Source organism: Pediculus humanus, genomic scaffold (genome assembly GCF_000006295.1).
Source record: "Pediculus humanus corporis 1103172108322 genomic scaffold, whole genome shotgun sequence".
Taxonomy (NCBI): domain Eukaryota; kingdom Metazoa; phylum Arthropoda; class Insecta; order Psocodea; family Pediculidae; genus Pediculus; species Pediculus humanus.
The window spans coordinates 940,241-955,580 of record NW_002987891.1 but is presented as its reverse complement, the minus strand read 5'-3'; the positions used below and the strand labels follow the sequence as shown (position 1 = coordinate 955,580).

The 15,340-nt window shown below is 29.2% G+C and overlaps 2 protein-coding genes across 2 annotated transcripts; one reads left to right on the top strand and one right to left on the bottom strand.

Moving 5' to 3' along the window:
* Positions 1-229: 229 nt before the first annotated feature.
* On the top strand, positions 230-9,361 carry Phum_PHUM617040 (uncharacterized protein; the record flags this gene model as incomplete). Its single annotated transcript, XM_002433161.1, has 9 exons — positions 230-1,565; positions 2,793-2,933; positions 7,213-7,347; positions 7,602-7,766; positions 7,859-7,984; positions 8,060-8,280; positions 8,527-8,719; positions 8,857-8,985; positions 9,213-9,361. The coding sequence occupies 9 exons, from the start codon at positions 230-232 to the stop codon at positions 9,359-9,361; spliced, it is 2,595 nt and encodes an 864-aa protein (XP_002433206.1).
* Phum_PHUM617050 (uncharacterized protein) lies at positions 3,229-4,551 on the bottom strand (the record flags this gene model as incomplete). The annotated part of the gene is made up of 5 exons (XM_002433160.1): positions 3,229-3,324; positions 3,413-3,559; positions 3,633-3,797; positions 4,220-4,378; positions 4,501-4,551. The coding sequence occupies 5 exons, from the start codon at positions 4,549-4,551 to the stop codon at positions 3,229-3,231; spliced, it is 618 nt and encodes a 205-aa protein (XP_002433205.1).
* Positions 9,362-15,340: the final 5,979 nt, after the last annotated feature.

Below are 15,340 nucleotides of genomic sequence, written 5' to 3'. Positions count from 1 at the left end.
TTAAAAACAAAAAATAATAATAATAATAATAATAATTTTTTTCCCCCCATTTTATTTTATGACGGTTTTTCTTAACTCTTCGTTCAAAAGGTTTACGTATAATTAATTGTATTTTATTGAAATTGAAATTGTACAATTTTTTTTGTTTTTCTACTTGCAGATACTCACTCTCTGATTCTTCCTTGAATCTTTCTCTTTATAAAAATACTTTCGTCGATTCGACGCAGTCATGACCATAAATCATGTAGAGGGCAATAGCCAAACTCAGTGGATAAACTCTCAGGATTCAAATTCGACGACCAAATCGAAATCGGGCGATTATGAAGGGAAAAAAAATTCAATGGAAATGGAACGAGAAGATGAAAACAACGGGATCACGTGTAAAATGGACGAAACAAATGGCGATTTGAAAAGGTACGAAAAGGACAAAAACTACGGGAAATTGGATTTGTCCATTTGTCGCGGGGATGCTCAACTTCCGTCTAATCTACCTCCCAGCGATGTCAGTACAAACGAAAACGAAGAAAGCGACGATGAGGACCAGCAAAACGACAACGAGTCCGACGACGATCTCAAATGCGGTCTCGGCGTTTTCTCACCCAAATGGATGCAAGTCTTCGCATCGAAACAAGCTTTCTTGGTCACTTTTTGCATCACGTGGGTTCTTCAGGGAATGTACTATACGTATTTCGTCAGCGTCATAACGACCATCGAAAAACTATTCCAGATTCAAAGTAAAACAACCGGGATAATAATGAGCGCGACGGAAATCGGTCAAATCGGATCGAGCCTTTTGCTGACGTACTACGGAGGCCAGGGTCACAGGCCCAAGTGGATCGCTTGGGGAATGATATTGTTCGCCGTGAGCTCTTTCATGTGCGCGCTTCCTCATTTTATATTCGGCGAACAACTTATTCACGCAAACGATATACTATACAGCGGTTTGCCTCCGAACGCCGATGTGAGTGATAAAACGGGAGCGTCCCCGAACCTGTGTCGGTCTCTATATAACGATAATTATCCTCCTCCTATGTTGATAAACGATCATTTGAATTTTTTAAAGGAAAATCCCAATTACAATATTCGAAATAGTTTTTTAATGTTGCATTCGGAATCTCAAGCAAACGACAAGGCTAATAATAAATACGGCAGCAACGTAAGTGCTGATACCGGTTTTCGTAGTAATAGCAATAGTAGTAATATTAATAATAATAATAATAATAATGTAAATCGAAGTGCCAGCAAAGACAACACAATAAGTAGAAATAATTTTGATAAAAGGTACAACAACGTTTCATCATCGATATTGGACTTGATGCAAAATTCCACATTTAAAAATAATTACACGGGATATTTTACATTGAAACAAGAAGCGTCGAACGTGTTCGATTGCGAAGAAGATTTCCTGCAGGAGCAAAGGGCACAAAGTAAAATAACCCAAATCGTTCTTTCGATATTCTTTATAAGTTTATTAGGGGTCGGAATGGGTCAGACGGCAGTCTACACGTTGGGCATACCCTACATTGATGATAACGTGGCCACGAGGGAGTCTCCGTTATATTTCGGTGAGTGGTCCGTTTTTCTCTCTCTCTTTAAAAAATTGCAATATTCCCCCCCCCCCAAAAAAAAAAAAAGGTTTAATCAACGTCGCAATGAATTGTTTTGCTAACATTTCATTTGCCATTTGGATGACCGAACGTGAATTTTTTTTTTTTTTTTTTGTCAATCGATTGATTGCGTTTGCGAGGTCGTAAGGATGTTGGCCGTTTCTATTCAAGTTCAATGCCCTCCCCTCCCCTCCCCCCGTTTACCTTTTCCTTAATGTAATAAATAATTCGCGAGCGAGCCTTTTGTGAAATTTTTAATAATTGATAAATTTTTAAATAATCGTTTTCTTTTTTTTGTTGTTGTTGTATTCATCAATAAGGGTTGAGGAGAGTAAATGGGAGGGTGGGAGGGGGGAAATGTAATAAAGTTAAAATTTTGAAATTGTAACGTTTCTTATTATTATTATTATTATTATTAGAAAACAAAATTCGGAATAATCGAGTTGATAATTCCTTTTTGGTTGACCAAAAAAAAAAAAAAAAAATATTTTTAACTAAGGAGGAGGAGTAGGAGTAGGAGGAGGAGAAAGGAAACTAATTAGTTTGAGTTTGCTTAATTAGTATTAAATATGATTTAATCCAATTAGTGAGGAGATGTATTATGGGTTTTATTTAAAAACTAAAAATTCAAATTCTTAATTTTTTAATGGTTATTTTACAAACAAACAATTTTGCGACAGATTTTTTTTCAAAGGCTAAAAAATGTAATGGGGGAGGGGGGGAGGGGGGAGAAACAAGAATAAATAAAATGTATTGTATTGTTAATAACAACAACAACAACAACAACCGCCGCGTGATAATTAAATAATATCCTTGAAAGAAGTAAAAAAAAAAAATTTCCATCATCGGCACCCTGACACCAGACAGTTTTCGTCCTTGAATTTTCAATGTCTTTAAGCATTGCTTGCCTCTATTATTATTATTATTATTATTATTATTATTCATGGTTTTAAAAAAAATTTTTCAAAATGGTGAAAATAATTTGATTTTTTTTTAATGTCATTTTCGTGGTTTTTGCCCAGATCTCTTTCCTCAGAGTTTTGCCACTTCTTAATAGTTTATTTTTTCTCACTTGGTTGTGTTTGTTTGATTTTATCCCGTTCTAGCCTCTCACTCACTGTATCATTTGTCAAAGTAGATTTCATCTTCGACTCGCGGACCTAATGGTTTTTTCTCTTTTTCCAGCAATAACGATCGGGGTTAGAATACTCGGACCGGCAATGGGATTCATTTTGGGATCTGTTTGTACGAGACTCTATGCGGATTTAAGCGTGGATCCTCAAATAACTCCAAACGATCCCAGATGGGTTGGAGCTTGGTGGCTGGGTAAGTTTTTTTTATCTTTGTCTATTTGTCTCTCTTCCTCTCGCTGTCGAGAGTTATACAAAATTCTAAATTGTTTTCATCGGGATTTTATTATACAAAGGAAAGAAAAGGAAAAAAGGAAAAAAAAACAAATCGTTTTCTATCTCTCTCTCTCTCTCTATCTCTCTCTCTTGAAATTTTATTAATTTTTATTACTATAAATAGTACGAATTTCAATTCGGACTTTGATATTTGATTAAATTTTTTCTCATTTTCCCATTCATTTAATTATAAAAAAAAAAAATGGCGTTTAGGTTTATTTACATTTGTCGGGAACGGGTTCTTCCAATCTTTTGCAAATTCCAAATTTCAAATTCGTCAATGCTTCCCTTTGTGACTCTTCGGAAAATTCCTAGAAAAAAAATATTAACGGTTAAAATGTCGATGATCGTTTTGTTTTTTTTTTTCCTTATCGGGTATATAGTAACGAGTTTTCTTACGTCGTTTAATAAAATGGTCGGCACAAAGGTCAAAATATTTTTGTAGGCAAAAGTTCGATCTCCGAATTTCGCGATAAGTTGTCTTCCCTCATCATTTTTCGAACATTCATCAACGCCTCTGTAGTCGTAATTCAATTCTTTGGCACACTGATGAAAACAAATTTATTATTATTATTATCATTCAAATCGAATAAGTTGGAAAATTTTTGTTTGTACAAACCCACGATCCGGCTCCCGGGGGATATCTTTGAGACATGACGCAGTGTACGAAATTAACTTGCATTTCATTTTCTGGAAATTTCGTTAAAGCACATGCCTGTACGGCATTTCCGGCACATTCTCGGGGTCCGTGCTGACACGATATTCTCCAGGGATCGTTCATGTACTGAAACGACAAAAAAAAAAAAAAAAAAAAAATTTTCTTAAATTTATACGTGCGCGCGCACATTTTTTTAAAATTTATTTTATTTTGTTTATTTATTATTCGTTCGCGATAATTAACGATTGACTTTTGACCTCGTTGCTCAATGACCCTTTTCCTTTATCAATGTGTGACCCATATATCGGAAAGTAGCGAAAAAAAAAAAATGTAATACATTTTTTTTTTTTTTTTTTTTTTTTTTTTTACGAAATCATCATAATTTATATATTATCATTGTTTGTTTTTATTATTATTATTATTATCATCATTTTTTTCCTTTGTTCTCAATTTTTGTTTTTTTTTTTTTTTTTTTTGGGGGGGGGGGAAATCCTGCGGAAAAAGTTTTTCCCGGTTTTTAGCGTTTACCGTTAAAAAATTTATCTTACTCGAGCTTTTCCAAACGGCACTAGTTCCACGTTCATGTAATCCTTAAGTTCCGAGTAAGTGGGATGAAGTTGCTTTTTAATAAACCTTATGCTGTCGGGACAAAGACTTTCGTAGAAAACGGTTACGTTGACGACAGCATTTGCCGAGTTGTAAAACGTCTGAAAAAAAAACGTGGAGGCAGATATATGTATATATTTTATAATGTTTTGTTTGTTTTCTCTCTCTCTCTCTTTCTCTCTCTCTCTCTCTCTCTCTCGTTGGAAAATTTCTAGAATAAAACTTTTAATTGGATACAAAATTTGTGTTGTATAATTTCAGCGGGGATTTTCATACAAGTAACTCATACGATTTTCTCTATCTCTCTCTCTCTTTTCCTCTCTCTCTCTCTCTCTTTTCCTCTCTCTCTCTCTCTCTCTCTCTCTTTCTCTCTCTCTTCCTCTCTCGTCGAATTTTAAACGCGGCGTAATTTTTTTTTTATAAATAATAATAATAATAATAATAATAATGATACTTTTGGATTTTCATCGCGGAAAATAATGAGGTTTTCACATTCATTTTATTATTTTTATTTTTATTATTATTATTTTTTTTTTTTTTTCTGAGGGGCAAAAACCAATTAAAAATTTTTTACAGGTAAAATTTATTATTATTATTATTATTATTATTATTATTATTATTAATTGTTTTCGTTTGTCGTTCGATATAAGTTTTTACCGGTTTTAAATTTTTTTTTTCAAACCGGTATTAATTAAACTTTTTTTCTTTTTCTTTTGTTCGATACATTAAATTTTTTTTTATTTATAAAAGTCGATTTTGTTTTACACAATTAAAAACGAAGGTCAGTTTAAAAATAAGTAAAGTTATTATTATTATCATTATTATTATATTATTATTATTATTATCATTATTGTTTCGAATATGAAATAATACATTAATTTTTTTTTTTTTTTTTCGTACATAAATATCGAGAATAAGAAAAATGGCATCGCGTCAATTTAAATTTAAAAGATTAAGCTTTGAAAGGAAGAGAGAGCGAGAGAGAGAGAGAGAGAGAGAGAAAAGCAAATTTTTTTTCTTCTCCTTCTCCTTCTCCTCGTTGTTTGTTGTTGTTCGTACAAACGAGAGTTTGTTTGAGTCTTTTAAGATGTTGGCTGCAAAAACCGTAGTAGTAGAAGTAGTGGATTAAATAATAATAATAGTAGACCTTGAAATACCCTAATAAAGCCTGGAGGGAAAACCTTGGGAGCCCGTAGCGGTGAGAAGAAGCAGAAGAAAAAAAAAAAAAAGAAAAAAAATTTAAACAAATGTTATAATGTTTGTTTGTTTGTTGGTTGGTTGGTTGCTCGATTGGTTGTTTGGTTTGTTTCGCCAACGAAAAATTTATTTAATGAAATTTTTTTTTTCTCTTTTTTTTTGTGTCAAAGCTCATTATTTATATTTTTGAACTTGTATTATTATTATTATTATTATTATTATTATTATTATTATTATTATTATTATTATTATTATTATTATTATTATTTTGGTTTGTAGGGCGTTAACGTTGTTAGAGTCAGTTAACGAACCGGTCGGTCGTCGAATGTTATTCCTTCCTAATCCCCCTCGCTCCCGCCCCCTCCCCACGTTTCCCCCCCCTCGAAAAAAATGCACATTTTTTTTTTTTTTTTAAAACGAAAAGAATTCGAGTCGGTATTAATAATAATAATAATAATAATAATAATAATAATAATAATAATAATAATAATAAAAATTATAAATATATATTATATTGTCGTTTTAGTAGTTTAGTCCTCGAGTTATATTTCGAATTTACAATTAAATTATTTATCATTCTGCTGCCACGACGCGACACTAACATTTCATCTTTGAATTTTTTTCGATGGCGTTTGCTATTTAAAAAAAAAAAAAGAAAAAAAAACACGTTCGATGTTTTGTTTTGTTTTGTTTTTTCCGTCTTAATTCTAACGTGGTATTTGATTGTAAATTTTTTTTTTTTTTTTTTTGCGTTTGTGATTCTATTTACACGTTGTAATATTGATTGATTGATTGATTGATTGATTGAGGGAGGAGTAGTAGAAAATAATTTGTTGGATTTTTCAATTATTTGCCCTTTTTTTTTTTTTTTTTTTTAAAAAAAAAAGAAAATGTTAGAAAATTAATTTCTTTTTCCCCCTCCTTCGTCCCTTTTCTCCACCCCCCACTCCTCCTTTTCAAATATCGAATTAAAAACCGTTAAAAAAAATAATAATAATTAATTTAAAAAAAAACAGAAAAAAAATCGGAATTACCTGGAAAAAAATCGATAAAACGATCCAAAAACCGATGGAAAACATTTTTCGAATTGTTGTTGTTGTTGTGGTTGTTGTTGTTGTCGTCGTCGTTCTCCGACTTGAGCCAATCAGCGTATGAGAAAAAAAAAAAAAAAAACTTTTTGTATCTCGTCACGCGTATTTTGCCGGAAACGATCCAAGATTCTTGATTTCGAACTCACTCTCCACTACATGGTTTAAATTTAAAAAAAAAAAAAAAAAAAAGAAAAAATTAAAACGAAAATTTTCGAAATTCGAAAAAAAAAACAGTAAATAATAATAATAATAAAATAAAATTTTCCGTCAGTTTTTTAAATTATCGCTTGATGAGTTTTATATAAATTCAACATAATTGTTTTTAGCATAATTGATATACATAGCACACAGCCTTCTTTTAATAAAACGAACTAACTTTTAAATTTGCGGTTGTTGTTGTTGTTAATTTTGTTGTTGTTACTCTATGACCTCGAAATATTCTTTTCTTTTTTTTTTCTTTTTTCTTTACTTAATAATTTCTTTTTTTTTTTTTTTTTTTTTTATTATTGAAGTTAAATTAAATTCCCCCCCCCCCCAAAAAAAAAAAAAAAAAAAAAAAAACGTTTTTTTTAAATTTCCGTTCATTTTAATTATAAAATTATTATTATTATTATTACTATTTTTTTTTGTTTGTTTGTTTGTTTCAGGTTTGGTTTTGGTTGCCACTCTGTTGGCTTTATCATCATTGGCAATGTTTTCATTTCCCAAAAGATTGAAAAGTTTCAAAGGGAAAATCACTCCTCGAGCTTTTGTCAGAAATGATAAAAATCCAAGTTTGAAAGGTGATTGATTGATAGATGATAACGTTTCGAATTTATTATTGATATTGATTTTCCCCTCCCTCCCTCCTTCACCCCTCCCACCACCCCCCCAGTTTCATATTTTTATTGGAAATCAATTCGAAATTGTGACGCGAATAAAATAATAATAATAATAAATATATTACGCGTTGGGTTTTCGTTTGCGAGGATTTAATTATTATTATTATTATTAAACGCGTGGTAATTATAAATTTTCTTTTGATTTTTTTTTTTAGATTTTCCAAAAGCTGTGAAACGACTTTTGAAAAACGACATTTTAATGTTTCGAACGGCGAGCAGCGTTTTGCACATACTTCCCATAGCTGGATTGTACACATTTTTGCCGAAATATTTAGAGTCTCAATTTAGATTAGCGGCTCATGCAGCCAATATGATTTCAGGTACGCCCCCTCCTCCTCCCCCTCTCTTTTTGACTCTTTGTATTCGTATAACAAAAAGATAAAAATTAAATATTTGTAATTGTTCGACGCAGGTGTCGGAGGGATATTAGTGATGGGAATAGGAATTATCATAAGCGGAGTTTTCATATTACGATATAAACCCAATGCTAGATTCGTCGCTGCTTGGATAGCGTTCACGGCGGTTATATACGCCATAGGTAAGTGGTTTAAATAATGTCGAAGTGGATCGTTTCCGGGGGTGGAAAATATGCACATTTTTTTAATTTTTGTAGGTATGGGAATATTAATGTTGATCGGTTGTCCAATGGATGATTTTGCCGGTTTGGATTTTCAAGGAGCGGGTCAACCCGATTTTCATCCCGTCTGCAACACGACATGCAACTGTGATAGAGAAAAATTTTCTCCCATATGCGGAATAGATGGTAAAACGTATTTTTCCGCTTGTCACGCCGGATGTAGAAACGCAACGTTGGTGGATGGAATGGTTGTCGAGGTGAGTGAGACAGACAGAGAGAGAGAGAGAGATTTAAAATTTACGTAAAAGAAACCGGAAATTGATTTTTATTTTATTTTTTTTTTTTTTTCCACTTAGTTTTTCGATTGCCTTTGTATCGAAAAAGACAATACGACGTTATCATCGTCTCAGGCATCACTTCACACCACGGTAAGTTTATACCGATTGATGGGTATTTTTCTTCTCTGTATTCATGCCTAAATAAAAGAAATATTTTTGATTCAGGTATCGACCGCAAGCATCGGTTACTGTAATTTAGACTGCTCAAATTTTGTACCCTACATATTATTGTTTTCGATGTTTGTTTTTATTCATTCAACGTCGGAAGTGGGTAGCATGTTGCTTATATTGCGATGCGTTGACCCACGTGATAAAGCCATGGCATTGGGATTGATACAATTTGCCATAGGATTGTTCGGTACGTAATCTCACCATCACGCGTTAAACACAAACTTTATGATGTGTGCATCGACGTGTGCGTGCGTGTGTGTGTGTGCGTGTGCGTGTGCGTTTCGTCGACTCGGAATAAACGAATTTAAACGAATTTGATTGCAGGCAATGTGCCGTGTCCCATTGTCTACGGGGCAGTTGTTGACTACGCCTGCCTTATTTGGGACAAAGCCTGCGGCACACAGGGCGCTTGTTGGCTCTACGACACAAACGTTTTTAGAACGTTTTATCACGGTAAATAATAGAAAAAAAAAATACGTGGTTATATGATATTTGTTTTTGCTTTGCATGCGTGTATGATGACGTCATTTCCGGAAAATTTCCTCCCTACCTTCTTCTTTTTTCTTATTGTGGTGTGGGAAAAGAGTACTAGGGTTTCCCCCTCCCACCCCCGGGTACTAATTTGTAATTTGTACTAATTGTCTGCGTCGTATTTTTTTTTTTTTTTTTTTTTTTTTCAGGCACGACCGGAGCGATACTTTTATGTGCATTTTTCGTCGACATCGTTGTTTGGTATAAAGCCGGAAGTATAAATTTCGTCGACGATCAACTTCCGGAACAATCGGAGGAATTGAGTCCGATGAAACAAAGATCGGAAACATCGGTATGAATTTAATTAAATTGAGTAAGAGTAAATTATTATTAATTTACTTATTTGTTTGTACCCCGTTTGTTTGTTTGTTTAAAAAAAAAAAAACAAACAAAAAGGAAAGCGAGAGAATTCCATTTTTAAAAAAAAAAAAAAAATTTTTTTTTAGCGGAAAAATTATTGATCGATAATAATAATTTTTAACGAAAAAAAAAAAAAAAAGGTTTTAGGCATGATAGTCGAACTTTTTAACTCGTCGTTTTATTATTATTATTATTATTATTATTATTATTTAAATGAAATGTTTTACGTATTAATGTATGTACGTATGTTTATGTATTATGTATGTATGTATGTATGTATGTATATATACGTATGTATCGTTCGTTTATAAAGCCTTAGAAAGGTTAATTTGTAATTATCGGGAAGAGAGTCAAAAAAAAAAAAATCATTATCGTTGATTTATTTTTAACCTGAATTAATAATGATGATGATAATACATATTTTATTTATCGAAAAAAATAATAATGATAATAATAATGGGGAGAGATGAGGAGGGGAAGAGAGAGAGAGAGAGAGAGAGAGAGAAAAGGAATGAGTATGTATGCGTGTGTGTGAGTGAGCGAGCGAGAAATTACGTAATTGTAAATAATGATGATAATTTTAAAAAAAAAAAAAAAAAAATGGCGAAGAAAATGGCGGTTATTAAGCACAATTTAATTTTTAAAAAAAAAAAACGAATACGAGACTAGTCTTTTGTTTTAATGTCAATTTTTTTTTTTTTTTTTGTTACGTACGTCACTTTATGAAAGATCACACAAATTATTATTATTATTATTATTAATTTTTCGGAGAGATTTTATTTATTTATTTATTATTTATTATTATTATTATTTGTGCGAAAAAAAAAAAAAATTCAGGCTAAAAAAGAGTAAAAATTGTCGTATTGTTTGCTCATTTATTTATATATATAAATATTTAAAATAAGGTTTTTTTTTTTTTTAAGGTAGTAGGGTAGGCATGTCGAACAGGTCAGAATAGGTACAAATAGGTACATAATTTGTACCTATGGTGCGAATGGGGGGCGGGGGTCAAAAAAAAAATAATCAACGAGGGGAAAAAATGAATTGTCGAATTGATTTGAATACGTAGAGAATAATTGATTGATTATTGCACGTGTGTTAGAGTGTGTTGTAGCCGTTCGAATTTGACACGTGTCGAAAATTACACGTGTTAGAAATTACATAACCTCCATTGGGTTGTGCGGGTTAGGTCACATGGACAATATTTGGACAATATTTTTCCTATTTCGAATTCTCTCGGAAATTGATTTGCATAAACATAAACAGTTCGAACGTGAAAATTTATCGAAAACGTTCATTTCTCCCCCCCCCCCATCTGATTGTTCTCGACGTAATCAGATGGGGAGGAGACGAATTTAATTTTTTACGACTCTTGCGAACGTTCGGCGTTCTCTCTCTTACACTATTATTACGAAAATCTGAACGAAAAAAAGTTTTTAAAAATTATTATTATTATTATTATTATTATTATGAATGTTGTAAACAAAGGTTTTGATTCGTTGAGGGTGAAACCTTAAAAAGCAAAAAATTAATTTCAGGTTTTTTGTACGGTACGATTATCCGAACGAAACAATAACAAAAAAAATGCTTTTTGCTGTGATTCAATGAAACTCATAAATATATTATTAATAATAATGATAATAATAATATTATTATTATTATTATTATTATTACTTTTTTTTAAATGGAATCTATGAAAGAAAACGTGGGGGGAAGGAAATTTGAAAAAAAAAAAAAAAAAATTTTCCTCGCGAATTTTCACGCACACACGTTCGATACAAGCGATGGAGCCTAGTTTTACGTTGAGACAACACGTGGGGAGAAATGAAGGGAGGGGGATAGGGGAGGAGAGGGGGGAAAGGTGTAAGGGATGAAAGAGTAAAAGTAATCATTATCCGTCCCAGTCATTTTTTTTAAATATTTTTATATAACGTATTTTTATAGTTGGAGATTATATTGTGACAAGAACGAGGGGGGAAGGGGTTTTTTTTTAGGGGGGGAAGTGTGTGGAAGGAGGGAATGAAGCCAAAAATTCTTTTTTAAACTTGGATTGTGCATTTGTGAAACGAATGAAATTTTTAAAAAGGAAACAAAAAAAAAATGATAAATCCGACCACGTGATTTTCCACGTTTTCCGCGATATCTCTTTTACATAAATAAAATTATTATTATTATTATTATCATTATCATTAAAATGATTTGGATTTCGCGGGTATGTGAAATATATATGAATGCAATTTTTTTCTTATTCGTTATTCGTCTCGTGTTTACTTACCTCATCGCACTTGTAATTAAGTGTAATAATAATAATAATAATAATGATGATGATGATGATGATTATGATGATGATGATGATGAATAAAACAACCTATTTCATAATAATGATAATAGTAGTAGTAGTAGTAATAATAATAATAATAATAATAATGTAATTTTAAATTTATTTTTTTATTTTTTATTTTTTATTTTTTTAATCATTTCTTAAAATGAATGCAATCATTCAGGTTCACCTGTTCGATTTGTAAATATATATATGAATATATTAAAACTTAAATCATTATTATTATTATTATTATTATCATCATCATCATCATTATTTATTTTGTTTTTTTTTTTTTTTTTTTTTTGAATTTTTTTTTTCATGCAAGTGCCTTTTTTTTTGTGTAAAAATGAAATTTTTTTTTTACATATATATGTAAATAATTTATATTTGTATGATAATAATAATAACAACAACAAAATAATAATAATATTAATGATGATGATGGTGATAGAAACAAATGGAATGCTATTTTTAAATGAAACGAGTGCAATATTATTATTATTATTATTATTATTATTATTATTATTATTATTATTAATATTTTTACAATGCTAAATTTTAAATCACCGTGTATAATAATATTATTATTATACACAGTTAACGTTTATTATTTTTTATATTTTACATAAATTATGTAGATTTATGTATGTATGTACGTACATAAATATGTGTAAGGGGTGTTTGCATTATGTATATTTATTAAAATACATATATTTATGTATGTGTATGTAAGTATGTATTTATATACATATATATTTAAAAGAAGAAGAAAACGTGTGTGACGTCATACAAAAAAAAGCGCGAACAAATTTTTTTTTCTGTTTTTAACGGGGAAAAAAAAGTCAAAATGACAACTTTATTATTATCATTATTACTATTATTACTATTATTATTATTATTATTATTATTATTATTATTATCACTATTATTATTAATATTATTATTATTTTCGAAAATAATTTTACACTTATTTTTTTTACAATAATATTAATGTAAAATGTATTTTTTGAAACAAATTCGTTCGAATTCGTCGACCGTTAAATTTGAAAAACGCGAACTTTTGTGTTATACACGCGAAAAAAAAAAAACACGAACGTTGGAAATGGGGATGTGGGAGGGTGGGGGGGGGAAAAAAGGAGCGAAATGTGTCGCATTCTTGCAAAAGTCGCCCGTCAAGGAGTGGGGAAAAAACAGTTTTATGTAAACCGAAGTGACGAATAGTATAGTAAACGAAATTAACGATTATTTGGGTTTTGTTTGATTTTTTTCTTTAAAAATTATATAACACGACACAAACACAAAAGGTATTTGATATTTTTTTTGTTTTCATTATTCTTTAAATTAAGATTTTAGCACGATTTACACTAGTTTTTGTTTATATAATTAACAAAAAAATAACAAAAAACATAAAAGGGGCCTTTTGCTTAACTTACTCTCTCTCTATCTCTCTCTCACTATTTTTCTCCAACGCTGTGATAAATAAAATAATAATAATAATTTTTTTTTTAAATAAATAAAAATTCGAATTGCTCAATTGATTAAAAAAAAAAAACAAAATTAAAAGTTTAATTTTTTAAACTTTTAATTATAATAATAATGATTGATTGATTGATTGATTGTTTAAACAAAATCACGCACACAGGTTTTTAGTTTTTTTTTTAATGAGGTTTTTTTTTTATACGTTACACGTAGGAAAAAATATTTTAAATAATAATAACGAATAAATTAGAAGTAGCCAACTTAACAAAAAAAAAAAAAAAAAAGTTTTATTTGAAAGGCAATAATACGAATTTGTTAACGTGTGAGGCACTATATATATTACATGGGTAATAAAAACTTATTATTATTATTATTTTGGAAATATCGAGAAAACCGTTTTTGTAAAATTTGTTTAATTGTAGCAACAAAACCAGTAAAATTATTTATTATTTATTATTAATTTATATATTAGAGAACGAAGAACAAATTATGTAATTGTAATAAATAATAATAATAATAATATTTATTATCGTAATATGAAACAAAATCAATATTATTTATATATATATAAAATTTTGTTTATTTTTATTATTTATTATACGTCGAATTTATTGTTTTATTGTCATTATTATTATTATTATTATTATTTTAATTATTTTTTTGTTTTGTAAATCGTTTTGCATTTGTTTCGTTTGTTTGTTTGTTTGTTTGTTCGTTCGTTTGTTTTATTTAAACGAAATCATCACAATATTATATATTTTTTTATAAGTTTTATCGTTAATTCGAAAAAAATTTTATATTTTTTTGTTCGTATGAAATCGTTATATTTAAACATGGGCGCCATTTTGTTTTTTTAAACATACACACTTACACACTCACACACACATTTTTTTGTATTGTTTTATTTTAAATTTTTTTTTTGTTTTATGTTTTTACTCTCTCTTTCTCTCTCTCTCTCTCTCTCTCTCTCTTTGTTTGTTTCTTTTACTCTCTCTCTCTCTCTCTCTCCTTTAGAGAAAAAAAAAAAAAAAAATTTGTTAATAATTTTTTACAATTAAAAAAAAAAAGTCAATACTCAGTTAATGAATGCAAACAAACACAAAAGCATAAAAACATAATAAACAAACATCACAACAATAATAATTATTTTAATTATATTATCATAACAATGCCACTTATATATATTTATAAATAATTTAAATCTTTATTATTATTATTATTATTATTTTAATATTATTATTTTATTATTATTATTTTTTTTTTGTTGTTTAAACAAAACATTGTATAGAATTAAAACAGGTAAAGTTATTATTATTATATATATACTGAATGATTTTGATCTTTATATATATATATATATATATATTAAAAAAATATATATTAATAATGATGATGATAATTATTGTGGGAAAACACAATAAAAAAAATTTTGAAATAGGGAAAAGGTTTAAGGTTAAAAAAAAAGAAAAAAATAATAATAATTTCAGGTATTTGATAATTGCTTTTTATATATATATATTAAAAATTTACAAATCAATAATATAAATAAATAAATTGATTGATTAATTATCGATTAAGGGCCTCATTTTTAAATAATAATAATAATAATAATAATAATAATAAAATTGTACATTATTTATATATAAATATGTGAAAAAAGGGCCGATTGTAATTATAATTATTATTATTATTTTTAATTAATAAATATATAAATATATATATATATATATATATATATATATATATATATATATATATATATATATATATTGTTATGATCCCGTACTCAATATTCACATTTTCAAATTTTTATAAACAAAAGACTGGCGACGAACTCGAATTGTTCTTCTTTAGAAGCGAAGCTTCTAAAGACTCCTTCTTTTATTTTATTTGCAAGTGTTTGCTAGTTCCCATTGTTGCTCGTTCGAAACAGTTGACTGACGAAAGACCAAAGTAATATAGGCAAGCTACACCGCTTGGCGTCGATTCATTTGATTTTTAGTCTAGCTGTAATAAGTTCTTGTTTATAAATATTAGTTTTGTTAGTGATAGTTTTAAGTGCTTGTTCATTACTTACAAAAATAAAGAACGAACCGAATATAACATATCAAAATT